Below are 15,447 nucleotides of genomic sequence, written 5' to 3' on the forward strand. Positions count from 1 at the left end.
CCACTAAACTGGAATGCTCACAATCTTTGTGTAATGATGAATGACCGCTGAAAAGGAGGAAGCTTTACGAAGTCCAGGGAATGCCAACTCAGTCTTCTCCCATACTGAGTACATTAAAAAATAAATCATTTCTAACAGGCAGGTATGGGTCCAAAATCAATTTGACTGGTCTTCACAACTACCTTATCTCACCTTGGCAAAAATAAATTTATTAATTCAGAATTTCTTGGTTCATTTCACATCACAAAAGGAAGTCAGATCAGAACAAGTTTCTTACCGGTCGCTCATGCTCTAGGATTGATGACTTTCCTGGTTCATATTCAAATATGCTTCTGGGTTCAGCCCGATATCTCCGAGTATCAACTTTTCTGTCAGGAGGATCCCAGTCATTCCTAGTAAATGATAGTGAAAGCCATCGCATTTGTTACGTGTACTGCATCATCAGCATCACAGTCAACAATTTACATGAATATGAAATAGTCTGGGACTCTCAGACCACAACACGCAGAGACAGTGCACAAATTAAATCTTTAACAAATGCACAAGGTGTTCATATCGTTATCTTTAGGTAGTAAAAATTGACTGTCAATCTAGTTAGTATACACACTGGCTGTGATAAAGAACACAAATAACAATGCTCCCAGTGACAGAAATCCACTTATCCAACTCGTAAATTAGTATACAGTGGACATTATAAGGAGAAAAGGAGGCATAACAGATACATTGGGGAAGAGGTACAAACTGCTTTAAGTGACATGATAGAATAGATTGTTAGTCAAATTTGTTGAAGTAGTACATTGTAACCTGCAATGAAGAAAAATAATTTCAGAGTAATTTTCGCTTTTTGAAAAATAAAATTGCTCTAGTGACATCCTGCTCTCATCATAATGCTGATGTGATGTCATGCTGGGTTAAATTACAAAGATGGCACATGGGCTGTAGCAATATACTTTAATGGGTTTAAAAAGAAAAAAAAACATTTCCAAAAATAGTACTGAATGACTCAAATTATTATCTGATTAATAGCAATGTATTTATGAGAGACATATACTTTAATTTTCATGTTTGTTTTCAATTGGGAATGGTTGGAATTGAAATATTTTTCCATTTTCGTGGTAAAAAATGATGAAACTTATATTAGCCCCACGGTAAAGTTATATTAAATGAAGGGCCAGTGTTATATGCACAGTTCCAACATCAGGAATCCACCAGCACCCAGAGAGACAGGAGAGAGACCTGCCTCAGCTCACCTGTACATCGAAAGGCAAAGATTTGAAGGGGTTAAAATCAAAATTCTATCTCTGACCTGCGACATTCCTAGCTGTGATAATATCAATGTTCATCATTCAAGCCTTGAACAAAGCAAATGCTAAAGACTGGGGGGAATCTCTTTGAGTCATAGCCTGATGGTATCCAGAAATTCTTAGGACCAGATAGTTATTCCTACAGGTTGGAGAGGAGTTGTGTCAAGCTTGAAATCCCGATGCAGCCGACTCCACATGAATTACTGGGGATGTTCAAATTTCACTGGGCTAATGATCCTATGTCTGGAACCCTCTGACAAAGTTCCTTAGAGGTGACTATCTTTATTTTGCAAATCAGGTGGGCAAGGCTAAGCAGCTTTCTGTCAGTTCTGGTCAATAAGTAGACTCCCTCTGTAGATGACCTGAGGACAAATGACAGCAGTAAGAATGTGGCGGAACATCAGCCCTGTTTGACCGCACAGTGGGTCTCCCACAGTTCCCATGATGTCCATGGGGCTGATCTGGGGCATCATCCTTTCATAGAAAGGGAGATCAGAACGAGCAGAGTCAGTTGGCAGTCACTTATCACCAGGAGTTTGAATGCTCACATGGTCAGTTGTCTTGGTGAGACCAATGAAGGTAACACATACTGACTCCCTTTGCTCAAGGCGTTTCTCCTGAAGGTGGGCCTGTTGCCTCTTTGATCCCTGCAGACTTGCCCCTGGCATTTCCAATGGATATCTGAATATTCCGGTAACCAGTAGTGAGGCATGCTCCCTCACATCTCATGGAACTTGAGTAAGCAGCTTTTAACGCAGATATTTATTTTTAAAATCATTCACAGGTCACTGTCCAGGCCAGCATTTATTGTCCATTCTAGAAGGTAGTTAACAGTCAAACACACTGCTGTGGGTCTGGAGTCACATGTAGGCCAGACCAGGTAAGGACGGAAGTTTCCTTCTTAAAGGACCAACTGAGCTTTTCTGACAATCGACAATGGATTCTCAGGGTCACATTTATAATAAATCAGAGCATGTCCCTTGGATTTAGTGTCAGGTTCCATCATAGTAATGAGATCTTTAGCCAGTCAGCATTGTTCTATTCTTGCTTCCCATATATTGAGCAGATGGTATTGTAAATGGCTTGTCAACGTATTCCCCATTTCACTTTGGCATTTTGGATGGAAATGTCAAACAGTGCCTTTTCAAATGCATTGAGAACAGTCTATTCTTAAATCGAGTAGGCAGTGTGGCTGATGTTGCTAATGCTGCTTTGAATAGATAAACTTCCAAGGGCTGCAACTTTACCCCAGTGCAGGCTGAGAAGTTCACAATCACAAAGACACATCATTGTGCCCACCTCCCCTGCCATTGCCACATCCACCACAATCCATTAATCAGCAACATATTAATGTCCTGGAAGCAAACAGAAAGAACACTGGAGAAACTCAGCAGGTCTGGCAATATGTGTGGAGACATAAACAGAGTTTACATTTTGAATCTGGTTTGTATCTTTTTCCTATGTTTCTCTCTCCACAGATGCTGCCAGACCTGCTGAGTTTCTCTTGCATCCTTTGTGTTTGTTGCAGATTTCCAGCATCCATGGTATTTTGCTTTTTAACAAATCTCACTCCCCTGTGTTAGTTAGCTACTGACTCTGCCCTGGTGCTGAGCAGACAAGCCTAATGTCTTCCTGCTGCCACAGGATGACGTCGGGGCAAGACTGGCTGCAGCTCAGCTGCCCTCAGACTGGAGGTGGGCAGCCAGTCAAAATAATTAAATTGCTATATTGGAAGTGTACTGTCTCAGGATGCCTCTTCCACTGCATGGAGATCAATCAACAAATCTGGAACTCCTCTGAGCAGCTACCTGGAGTTGGTGAGAGGCAGGATTCTCAACCAAAGCTTTGTGACCCATAGAGAGTCCCTAACCCAATGCTAATGACCACCTCCGTGGTTTTGACATTGTTACATTCACTAAAGGATTCACCCCTCTGGTGCCCAGGCTTGACTGAATGGGCCTGGCCCAATAACAAAACAAACAAATGTACGCAGCTCATTGCACCGCCTCAATGCAGACTCAGCAATCCTTCCCCACCCCCACACCTCACAGCCTCACTATTGGTCACCTCAGTCTGTGGTGCTGGTGATGCTGCCAAGTTGCTGGTGGGCCTCAGATTGGGATAGCAGGTAGGAGAAGAAGGCCATCATCCTTAGTGTATAGGTATTCCCAAAACAGTCTCTTCATTGGCGATTGGAGAAACCTGCATGGATCAGCCATTTGCCCACACTGACCCATAATTGAATCTGGTTGCAGGATCTAAGGGATGCTGATTACACACCAGCTTATGCACCCTGATTCCCCCCATGCACTGCCCCTTTATGGGACTCCTGTGCAACGTTTCATGTCCCCCCTCCCCAGTAAAAACCAAAAAGCAGAGTGAGGGAGAGAAATATATAGATGCTCTACAGTGCTGCAAGCAGATTTGTTTTGCATGTAAATACTTAGCATGAACCCTCATTCCTATCTCTTCTCCAATAAAAACGTTAAGTATGTATACACTCAACTTTAAATCTACTGCACTCAGATCATTTTAAAGTTGGCAAATCTCTTTAATACTGAAAATTCAACTCAGCCAATAAGAGACGTAATGTGCCCCATCAAATAATAACACTCTCATTTAACTTTTGAATTTGACAAGTCCTTGGATAATTAATTATACAAACCTCAACTATTTTACAATTCTTGCCGCACAACATCTTTACTCAGCACTTACTTTTCGGTGGAATCTGTTTCTCTCAGTCTTGGTTGTGAAAGTGGTGGAACAGGTGGAGGTGGTGGTAATGGAGCAGATTCCTTGTAGAATTCAACACCATTGTCTGAGGTACTTTTTGATAAAGGCCGATAAGTATGTGTCTTGGGAGGTGGGTGCGCCTGAACAGAGGTGAATGAGCTGTAATTATCTAGTACAAAACAATGAAAGATTTTTTTAATCTTCAGTAGAAGAGAACATGTGTGGCTTTCTAAATGTTATATACAAGCAAAACAATGTTGACTTTTCTCTGCAGGTACATCTCAAACTTAGCGGCTGAAAGCCTTCTTGGCACAGCCTCCAAATATAACCTTCAATAGAAGTAAGATGTAAATCCCTTAATTTTACTTTTTTTGCAGAAATTACTGCAAAAGAGTGGGAGGAGGACCAGACTAATCCGAATGCCATGTACAGCAACGTGGGAATCTTTATTTTTTCTGTCTCATGAACGAAGTTGAGGTTCCTAAACTGCATCCATCATAGTTAAAAAAGCTTCACTTCTGGGATTTCAGTAATTCTGTGAAAATTCCAAAATATTTAGTAGTCTCCACCAATGCTGGACAGATATGGATCTGGGCTTGTACCCAAGTCTCAATATTAAATATTTTCTCATTGGATATCAGAAGTAAAGTTAATTCATTTGTTCAATACAAATTATGCAGATGTGGTCTGTCACAGATATTTGTACTGATCCCCAACTCATTTTCCACTGTTGAAATGCATCTTGATGGCATGACAAACCAAAAGACTGGGATGTTCCCTAGTTTGTTCAGAATCTGTGCTGTATTGGCTGATAAAACCATGAGATACAGGAACAGAAGTTGGCCATTCAGCACATTGAGTCTGTTCTGCTATTCAATGAGTCCCTGGTTAATCTCATAATCATCAACTCCACTTTACTGCCTTTTCCCCATAACTCTTGACTGCTTTACTACATAAAAACCTGTCCATCTCAGCCTTGAATACACTTAACAATCTAACCTTGGCAGTCTCTACAGTAATGAGGTCCACAGAATCACTACCCTTTGAGAGAGGAAATTCAACCTCATACCTGTCTTACATGGGTGAGTCCTTATTACGATCATGTCCTCTGGTCCTAGACTCTCCCACATGGGGAAACAACCTCTCAACATCTGCTCTGTCAAGGCCCCTTGGAATTTTACATGTTTCAATTAGGTTACCTCTCATTTTTCTAACTACTCAAACTCAACTCATAAGAAAATTCCTTCAGATTTGGAATTAACTTTGTGAACCCTGAGATAAGGGCCTCAAAACTGTCCACAATATTCCAGCTCCAATCTGTCCAGTGTCTGGCATAGTTTTAGCAAGACCTCCCTTTCTTTTATACTCCATTCCATTTTTAAATCAAAGCCTACATCCATACACCTTTCCTATTATCCACTGAATTTGAATGCTAGCTTGTTGTGATGCACAAGGGCCTCCAAATCCCTCTGTGCTGCAGTTTTCTGCAGTCTTTTCCCATATAAAGAAATTCAGTTCCTTTATTCTCACATAATCTCACATTTGTCCACATTAAATTCCAGCTGCCAAATTTTTGGCACATAGCCTGTCTATACCCTTCTCTGAACTCTTTATGTCATCCTCATCACTAGCCTTCCCATCTATTTTAGTGGCTTCCATAAACTGAACAATAGTACATTCACTTGTCTCATCCACTTTACTATTATATCGGAAATAATTGTGACCACAGCACTGATCCCTGTGGCTCAAGTTAGCAGGTGTTGAAGCGAAGGGAATATCTTGGCTTGTGTCACTGGGCTGGCAGAGGTTGGAAGGCAAAAAAAGAACGGGAGATCTGTTTCTATCGTTCATTACTGCTGGAAATGCAAACCAGGCCAAGGTAATTTGTACTTGGTGACAGAAACGGGAAGTGCTGGAGAAATTCAGTAGGTCAGGCCAAATCTGTGGAGAGAGATGAAGAGGAGTCACGTGAGATGTGAAACCCTAACTCTGTAACTCTCTTCACAGATGCTGCCAGGCTTCTCCAGCAGTCCCTGTCTTTATTTCAGATTTCCAACCTTCCAACCTTTCTATTATACTTGGTGATTCTGCTCTCCATGTTTGGGTAGATTAGGATCACTCACTCTCCAGGCAAAACTGCAGAGTGGATATTTTTGTTTGATACACTGGAAAATGCCAGCCTCTGTGGAACCATGTGCAGGTACCAGGGGAAGGCATGAAGGAAGTGCAAGAGCTTGGTTTCAAAGTAAGGGACTATTTTTTGCAGAAAAGAACACACCAGAACTATCACTCCATATGTGGCATTTATCAACTTGGATGTTGGAATGCTGTACTGTACTTTAAATTCTCTTCTACTCTGTTACAGTAGTATATGTTGGTCACTAATATTTTCGAGCATGAAGGTCAGTATGACTTTTCTACTTGCCGCAACTGCCTCATAATCTGCGAAAGCCAGAGATTATAGCTTTGCGCTGTATATACACACCCATTGGTGAGGAACTCCTCAATCTGATTTCACAGAAGCTCCTTCTAGTCAGCACAAAGAGACTCTCATCTCATCTGTCTACACTAGATTTGAATGCAGGTCCTGAAGCTGAAAAGGCCAGTGTATGAAATGACTGAGAACCCAATCTTATTGCATTCCCAATTTAAAGTAATTAAAACTTGAAAGAAAAGTTGAAGATGAAAAGGCGTTTCATAAAATGAGTAAGATGCATCCAGTTGAAACATCTTTTGTTTTCTGTAAGCTTTTCATGCTTGGATGAGCAATGAAATGTAATATCTGAAGAAAATGTTTTGGCATATTGGGCAGGTCAGGTTTCTACCTGAACAAGAATTCAAGGCTATTAATATCTCACCTTCATTGCCAACTTTTCTCTCAACCTCCAAGTCTGGTGGAGGAACCTTTTATATTGCTATTTTAACTGAGCTTTCATCAAAATGAAGATTGAACCATTTCCAGTGATAAACAATTAATATGGCACCATTCATTGCTGCTTGAATTATTCATTGCACATGCAGGTTAAAATGATCCACTGGGCATTTTGATGTAGTAATATTACCCTTTAAAAATAAAGGCACATTGCCCTACTCACCCTATCCCTGTCTAAATTTCTTGATAAAGATTAGATAAACAGCTGATGCAAAACATATTAAGTTCAATCTTTCGTAGTTCCAAGTTTGTCAACAGTGAAACAACCTTGTTGGTTCCAGCGTGCAAACCTCTAATCTGTATAATCTCTATACAGGATCTGACTGGGTTGCTGTGTCCTTCCAGTTATTTCTGTTCCTACACCAGACTATGGGCATTTGCAACATTTTTAATTCTTACTTACCCCTTTTTTAGGGGAAATGGGGTAGCGGGGAGAAAAACAGAAATCAGAAAAACAAAAGACTATGCGGAAAAAAATCATCAGACAGCAAGTACAACTAATGAATGTAGGTAATGACTGCATTGTTATAGATAACATTTAAGAATGGTTTACCTTGTGCTAACTTTATTTTGTTTTATGAATCAACCTGTTCAGAGACTTTATTACACGTCTCTGGAGCAGGTGGGACTTGAACCCAGGTCTCCTGGCTCAGAGGTTGGGACACTACCACAACACCACATGAGTTCTTTGTTAATTGTACATCTGTGTGTAAATTATCTGCAGGTGGAAGGTATTAATTGGAGTTTCATTTGAGCAATTATAGCGGGTGGTGTAGAGGCAGAGTTCCTATTCCTGAACCAAGTGACCAGGGTTCAAGTCTCATCTGCTCTAGAGGTGTCCAGTAACATCTCTGAACAGGTTGATTAGATAAAATATATTAGCAATTATAAAGAGACACTACAGAAAAATACAAACAGACACTTTCTCTCCTCTTTCCCTCTGCTATATTTATTATTGTTGCACTAGCCCTGGTGGGTAAGGATCATTGTTCTTTTAATTGATAATACAGCTGATTTGATGGTGGTAAAAACAATGCCCATATGTATGTAATAGCATCTCTGAAAACAATAGAAAAAAATGGATAAAGTAAAGAGACACTAGGATTTCATAGCACAGAGGTAATGTCTTGCTTTATTCTGTGCTAGCAATGTAAATGTGTCAAAACATGTCCAAACACATTGACTAAAACAAAATTCGAAAAAGACACTACTGAAAAGGTGGATAGCTAAGTTAGAAGATGTATGCTTGTAACGTTTCTCTTGAGAATAAATTATTCTGAGTAAAGATGAGTTCCAGCATGGTCTATCATCAAGTGGCTTTTGGACTGTAACAAATTGGAAAGTATTGTATTAGCTTCTAAAATAGAGGTTGAATTAGAGTTTGTCTAGTGCTTTAGATTTGAAATTAAGAAATAAAGCTGTTGTTCTTTTATTACTTAGATTACTTAATTTAATGCAGAGACCCTGAGGATATCTGACGATAGTAAGTTTGAGTGACAGGCTCAAGGAAAAGGGAAGTAAAGGTCTTTCCAAAGTGGAGAATGGGAATTAAGTGAATTTATTTCATCATGTCGTGGTGTTGGGATTGACAATAATGGGACCACCAGTTAACCATCAATTGGTGGGTCTGGGTCATTAACGGGGTTATGGCCGAGAGACAGTCAATAAGATGGGAATTTACAAAGAGGGCCTGCTGGGTGAAGATTGAGAATGGAGGTCAGCGATGGTACATTTACATGGATTTTGCTCAATCAGGAAAAGCTGCTTCCCAGTTTAGTTTGAGATTTAAAACAAAACAATATAAATTTCTTACCAGGATAAACATATGCATATGTAGCATTGAATGCATCTGTATCATCATCTGTTAAAAAATAAAAAGTCATGTTGAAAGTGGTTTACTGCCAGCTGTGGTAATAATGGAATTGGACTAATAGTTTTATTTCCAATCTTATATATTGTGAACCACTTATATATTGTGGCTCCTTACTAAACTGACCCTAACTACTTCAGACTGCATTATGTTTAATTTTCCTTTGTATCACAGGATAGGTATCCCTCTAATTCCCTAAATCCCTAGTGAATAAATCCACTCAACTCTAATTTTGACATTTCACTACGTCAACTGCCCACCCTTCATTATTTGCTTGCCAGTGTGGCATTAAGGCAACCAAAGCTCTCAAATGATTGGTTCATAATGTCAGTTAGAAGCCAACCATTTTACAAAACAAAAGGAACATGTTGAAAGCATAAGTTCTAGTGGAAAAATGGAACATTGCAGATCTGTATAAAGCACATAAAAAGACAATACAATAAAATAAATGCAACGTTTTAAGCAGCTGGGTGCAGGCTTTGTGGTCGGGTACAGTTATTACAACTGTCTTGTGCATAGGGATGGATAAAAAAAATCTCAGCCTTTCTCAATAAAGGGATTCGCTTTCAAAGCCATTTGAAAGTCAGCATGTGTTCCCTAGGCAATCAGTTCATAAATGTGCATGGCACAGAGAACAAGATACAAAATGTTTCTTTTCTGGTAACAGGAACACTTGAGGATCATCTTTGTAACAGTTACACGTTCAAACAGGTCTCCACCAACAGCCCCGGACATTATAAATGAAGGGCTTACTCCAGCCAACCTCGGAATCCCAGAGCAACTTCTAAAATGGTTTGCAGCCTAAAGGACACACAGGTAAAGGTTCACTTGAAAATAAATTATTCTGAGTAGAGGTGAGCTCCAGCACCATCTGTCACCAAGTGGCTTTTGGACTGTAACAACTTGGATAGTATTGTATTAGCTTCTAAAATAGAGGTTGATTTAAAGTTTGTCTAATGTCCAGTATATTTCAGGAGGCTGCATGTAGGAACATCTCTTTAATAAAGGCCATCAGATTAAGATCTAGATTCAGCAGGCTATGCCAAGCACACTGGTACCTGCAGCCTTTTAAGTGGTCTATTGGAACACCAAGCCAGTTGGTACATTGCAAGCTGTCCTCTGAATGCAGGTTGTCAAGGTTTAGTTCATGTGCACTGGCAATGCTGAACATAGGATATGTACTCAATTTTGAACACTTAGTCATTCCCAAAAACCTGGCTGTCAGGTGTACAATTTAAAATAAAGTGGAGTCTTCCCTCGGGTTAAAAATTTTTTCACAATGAGACAGAAGAAAGTTTTTCCTGTATAGATTCCTCAGTAAGTTTGTTTATATATTTTGTTTTCACTGTGCTTATCATTAAAAACTGGTTATCAACAAGTTAATGGTCTCTTGGAGGTGAATGTTTAGATTAACCAGCCGCAGTTTGGGAACACCTGAAGTAATTGTACCTTTTATCATCAGGTGTAACACATACAATTGCTCCTGGGCAGTTACATATCTTCCTAAGTCCTGTTTTCATTATCATCAATGGGAAAATTGTGAAGTGTGTCCATTACGCCTACTTCTTTTGAATCATAGAATCCCTAGTGTGGAAACAGGCCATTTGGCCCAACAGATCCACACTGACCCTCCGAAGAGTAACTCACCCAGACCCATTACCCCACCCTATTACTCTACATATACTCCTGACTAATGCATCTAACCTAAACATCCCTGAACAATACGGGTAATTTAGCACAGCCAATTCACCTAACCTGCACATCTTTGGACTGTGGGAGGAAAGCAGAGCACCTGGAAGAAACCCATGCAGACATGGGGAGAACGTGCAATCTCCACGTGGACAGTCACCCGAGGCTGTCCTCCATCTGGAACATCTCCAACCTCCATCCCTGCCTCAGCTCATCCGTTGCTGGCAACCCTCACCATGAAGTTCGAATCTCAACCACTACAATCGTCAAGTCAGCCTCCACACTCTGAAACACTCAGCTCATGCAAAAATTGCTCTGCACCAAATTATATTTGCCTAACGTTTCTGTCCTTTGCTGACATCCTTCTGCAGCCTCAGCCGATCGTATCTGTAACCATCCCTCCACCAGAGAAATATTCCAGAATATTCCTTTGCTACAATATTATTAAAATAATCCCTTCCCCTTCTTTTTTCTTCAATGATAATGTCTTTATCCTTGTAGGTGCTTTGTTTTGGAATGCTCTCCCTAAACCATTCCTTCCTCCTTGAACGCTCTGGTGAAGTCTTTGGTTACCCATATTTTTTCGCTGTACTCCAGTGAAGCACCTTGAGATGTTTTTCTACATTAAGTGGGAGATAAGATAAACACAAGCTGTTGTTGTATAACACAGCATGAAAATTAAAACTCAGAGGTTCACAGTTTAATTTCAAAATGTTAATCATTTATCTCAAACATCAGTCTCAAACATACCTGGCTTATGGACCATATGTATTTGCTTGAACATCGTCTTATACCAGTCTTTGGGTCGATCCACTGTCTAGATTACAAATGCAAGCTTAAATTAGTCACCAAAAAGTAAAACACACACACACACTCTCTCTTTGTTTATTCGACTGACAGAACTTAGGAATTTGTTATTCTCCAAAAGTGGAAGTAACAATTACTTTTTCCAATCATTTGGTTTGAAAATGTCAACATTTGGACTTAATACCTACTCAGATCTTAGAAATATTGACAGTCATTGACTAGTCAAGTGACTGGGTGAAAGTGGGTACTGCAAATGCTGGAGATTAGAGTCAAGATTAGAGTAGCGACAGAAAAGCACAGCAGGTCAGGCAGCATCCGAAGGGCAGGAAAATTAACGACTTTCCTGCCCCTCGGATGCTGCCTGACCTGCTGTGCTTTTCCAGCACCACTCTAATCTGGCCAAGTGACTGGTTCGTTGCACTGAAGACTCGATGCAGCATCAATCACAATCTAATGAGGGAGGCAATGGCGTAGTTGTATTACCAAGAGACAGTTAAACTAGAAAATCAGCTAACATTCCTGGGACCCAGGTTCAAACCTAGAATTTAATTTCAATTAAAAATAATTCTTGAATTAAGTACCTACTGATGACCAAGAAACTATTGCTGATTGTCAGAAAAACCATCTGATTCCTTCAGAGAAGGAAATCTGCTGTTCTTACCTGGTCTAGCATACAACTCACAACAATGTGACTGACTCTCAACTGCTCTCTGAAGTGGTCTTGTAAGTCACTCAGTTTAAGGGCAACTAGGGACAGGCAATAAATGCTGGCCGCCAGGGACACCCATGTCTCGCGAGAAAAAGAAACACAGAAACTGCTTTGTGTTAAGAAGGACTGAAATTAGATGTCCTTCCTAATACCATCATAGCTGTTGTAGAGGAATTACCTAGTCTTGAATTGTTTGGACTGTTTTTACAAGTAATAGGCAAAAAAGGTAAAAGTTAGATGACAGTTTTTCTCACAAGAAATAATTAGATCTGGATGCAGTGCCTTAGACTGTGGTAGAGGCAGCATCAATTGTGGATCCAAATTGGAGTTGGACTGCATTTTTAGAAGGGAACATTGTGTATGGTTACGAGGAGAAGACAGGGAGAACAAATATGATGGGATGAATGGCCTCTGTCTGTGGTGTAATGATTTTGTGATTCTGTTTTCAAGCAAGTTGGCAGATGCTACGGAAGAGTTTCCTACAAATCCCAGTGCTGGTCTAAATGTTCAACAGGGTCTAATTTCACTGAACCTTCGAGTTCATTGTATTGTTGATGAGAGCAAACTCCTACTCACTGCTGGAGTTCCTGAGATATGATTCTCCACAGTGCCTCTGGCAGCCTCAAGCTGAGGAAACTGTCGGAGAAGCATCACCACCACCAGAGGATTTCTCACAGGAGGAGCAGGAACATCATTTCTCATTCAGACTCTTCTATGTGATTCAGTTATGGATTAGCTATGATTTTAATCTCTCTTGCAGCAGCAGATGACACAGCTCTTGCCAGGAGCTGATCGAAGTTCATTCATTAAAGCAGGAGTAACTAACAGGAACAACTAATAAAGTCATCACATCCTTACCAGGCCATGGGGCTGCTATCTCATTGAGAGAGAGAGAGGGAGAAATGACAGCTCACGACACCTCAGGCAAGGTGAGAGATCGAGCAGAAGCAACTAAAAGCTTAACCTTTCTCCAGAGTGCTACCAATTAAAAAGCAGAACTCTCAACATCTTGATCTCAGTGCCTTCCCAGGAGATGTCTGTACAGAAACATGATCCTACATGCCCTCTAGAGTGCCAAGAACATAGCTGGAGATTGAGGCCATCAGCACAAGAGATTGACAGGAGGTGGGGTAAAAAGAGCAAGATGGAAATGTAAGTGGTTTATCAGTAAATTTGGGGAACACAACAAGAAAAAGGAGCAGAATTGAACCATTTGGCTTATTACGTCCGCTCCATCATTCAATCATGGCTGATAAGTTTCCCAACCCCATTCTCCTGCCTTCTCCCCGTAGTCCTTGATCTCCTTACTAATCAATAACCTATCTATCTCTGCTTAAGGTATAGTATAGGGGTCAATAGCTTTTTGTTAAGAGCCATGCTGCATCCTCAGATCACATGGAACTGGGACCTGTGCAAAGAAGGTTCTAGTGAAATTCTGTTGAGCTGTGCTGATGATGTAAATAGTTAATAAATGCTTATTGGTTCACACTAGAATGGTGGACCATCCTCTATCTATGGGTTCCAGAACCTGCTGATGATATTTGTACAAGCAGCATGGATTTGAGGAGCTAAATGACCTCTTCCTGATACTACTTTCCTCCACTTTTGCTCCAGAGAATTCTGTAAGGTTGGTCAATTAGGGCTCACCTTTCAGACATACAAACCCGGTGAAGAACCGGAGGAAAGGAGAATAGTAACCCAAATTGAGTTTGAGCAATGGAAGGCAAATAAGGTAGGAGGAAAACAATCCCACTGAATACAAGTTGTACCTTACTCTAAAAAATGTGTAAACCCCCAGGAAACAACTCTTTTGAGTGTTAAAATACGTAAGGAATTAGTATCATGGCCTGTGAAAATTTCTGTCTGGAAACTATGCGTCTCTCAAATATTTTTTGAAGAAACCCTTTTGTGAGTAAATGGCAATTCTGAGCATGAAATAGTAAGATAGTCTAGTGTGTTAGCCATCAATTAATAAAGAGAATTAATTCAGTGTGAACTGTCTTTCCCCAGCTACATGAAGAAATAGCAGACAGTTATTCAGGATACAATAGATCCAAATTGGTTAAATCAAGAGATACCATCATACACATCAGATTAGAATAACAAATTAATAACACCTGTCAAAATGGAAGTGTAGAAATTGAAGTAAGGAGGTGTTATATATGTAACTGCCGAAGCTGCTACAATGGAGGGCTTCTTTGTTATAGGATCCCAATTGGATGAAAATAGCTAGTCATAATCCAACTCCTTGTGAACATGGGTCACTGGCATGGTAATGTCTCTCATTCAATCTCCTCAAGAAAGACCACAGTGTGGTTGAAGCTGATTGGCTGCTTGGTATGGAAGCAGTTCCTTGTCGCAGTATCAATATCCTAAATCATCATGAGCATTTCCCATCATGGGTTGGATGTGATCAACGGTAGAAATCAGGACTGCATTATCAGGACTTGAGTAGAAATCTCAACACTCAACGATTTAAAGGCCTTCCATGTGAATAGCCTGTTCCCAGTCTCTTTGTTTTATCTAACAGAGTAGGATGTACATTAGTTACCACAGAAGCATTTAGAGTTGCAGGCTATTGTATTGTTCCAACTGGAATGGGAAAGAAATCAGTGTTGGTGAATACAACAGGTTGAAATGGGAGAATGTCAGGACAGACATTCGCACTCCCAAATCCCTACACAGCAAACCTCCAATCTCAACTGTACTGTTATGGGCTGAGGGAATGATGGTTAACGAGAAGCGTAGAAAGAAATGCCATCTCCAGCTGTATTGTGACAATAATCGATGGGTCTGGGATCACAGATCTTCGTTGCATTGGGTCAGGGATGGGGTGAGGAGGTACATTCGGGATTGAGAAAACCGAGTAACCAAAATGAACAAATGGCAAAGAACCAAAAGGTTTGAAAGAGACGATGCGTTACTCTTGCCTCAAGCTTAAAATTTTACCTCAGCTAGAGAAGCAAGATATACACGGATATTGGAAGTCCAAAATAGGTTGATGATTTTACATCAAGAGTTATTGAGTCATAGAGATATACAGCATGGAAACAGACCCTTCGGTCCAACCCGACCAGATATCCCAACACAATCTAGTCCCACCTGCCAGCACCTGGCCCATATCCCTCCAAACCCTTCCCATTCATATGCCCGTCCAAATGCCTCTTAAATGTTGCAATTGTACCAGCCTCCACCACATCCTTTGGCAGCTCATTACATACACGTACCACTCTCTGTGTGAAAATGTTGCCCCTTAGGTCTCTTTTATATCTTTCCCCTCTCACCCTAAATCTATGCCCTCTAGTTCTGGACTCCCTGACCCCAGGGAAAAGACTTTGTCTATTTATCCTATCCATGCCCCTTATAATTTTGTAAACCTCTATAAGGTCACCCCTCAGCCTCT

At 40.5% G+C, this 15,447-nt stretch overlaps 1 protein-coding gene across 8 annotated transcripts in view; it reads right to left on the reverse strand.

Annotated features, from left to right (window-relative positions):
* sorbs2b (sorbin and SH3 domain containing 2b) overlaps positions 1-15,447 on the reverse strand; it is a 308,354-nt gene that overhangs the window by 118,604 nt on the left and 174,303 nt on the right. For 5 of the 8 annotated variants that reach the window (XM_043706014.1, XM_043706051.1, XM_043706043.1 and 2 more), the window contains exons 10-13: positions 11,279-11,345; positions 8,783-8,830; positions 4,020-4,206; positions 278-392 (exon numbers count right to left, since the gene is read on the reverse strand). In XM_043706014.1, the coding sequence (XP_043561949.1) occupies positions 278-392; positions 4,020-4,206; positions 8,783-8,830; positions 11,279-11,345 (417 nt within the window). The remainder of the gene's footprint in view (positions 1-277; positions 393-4,019; positions 4,207-8,782; positions 8,831-11,278; positions 11,346-15,447) is intronic. The other 3 variants (XM_043706062.1, XM_043706081.1, XM_043706071.1) reach the window with 1 other exon arrangement.

Source organism: Chiloscyllium plagiosum, chromosome 2 (assembly GCF_004010195.1).
Source record: "Chiloscyllium plagiosum isolate BGI_BamShark_2017 chromosome 2, ASM401019v2, whole genome shotgun sequence".
NCBI lineage: Eukaryota > Metazoa > Chordata > Chondrichthyes > Orectolobiformes > Hemiscylliidae > Chiloscyllium > Chiloscyllium plagiosum.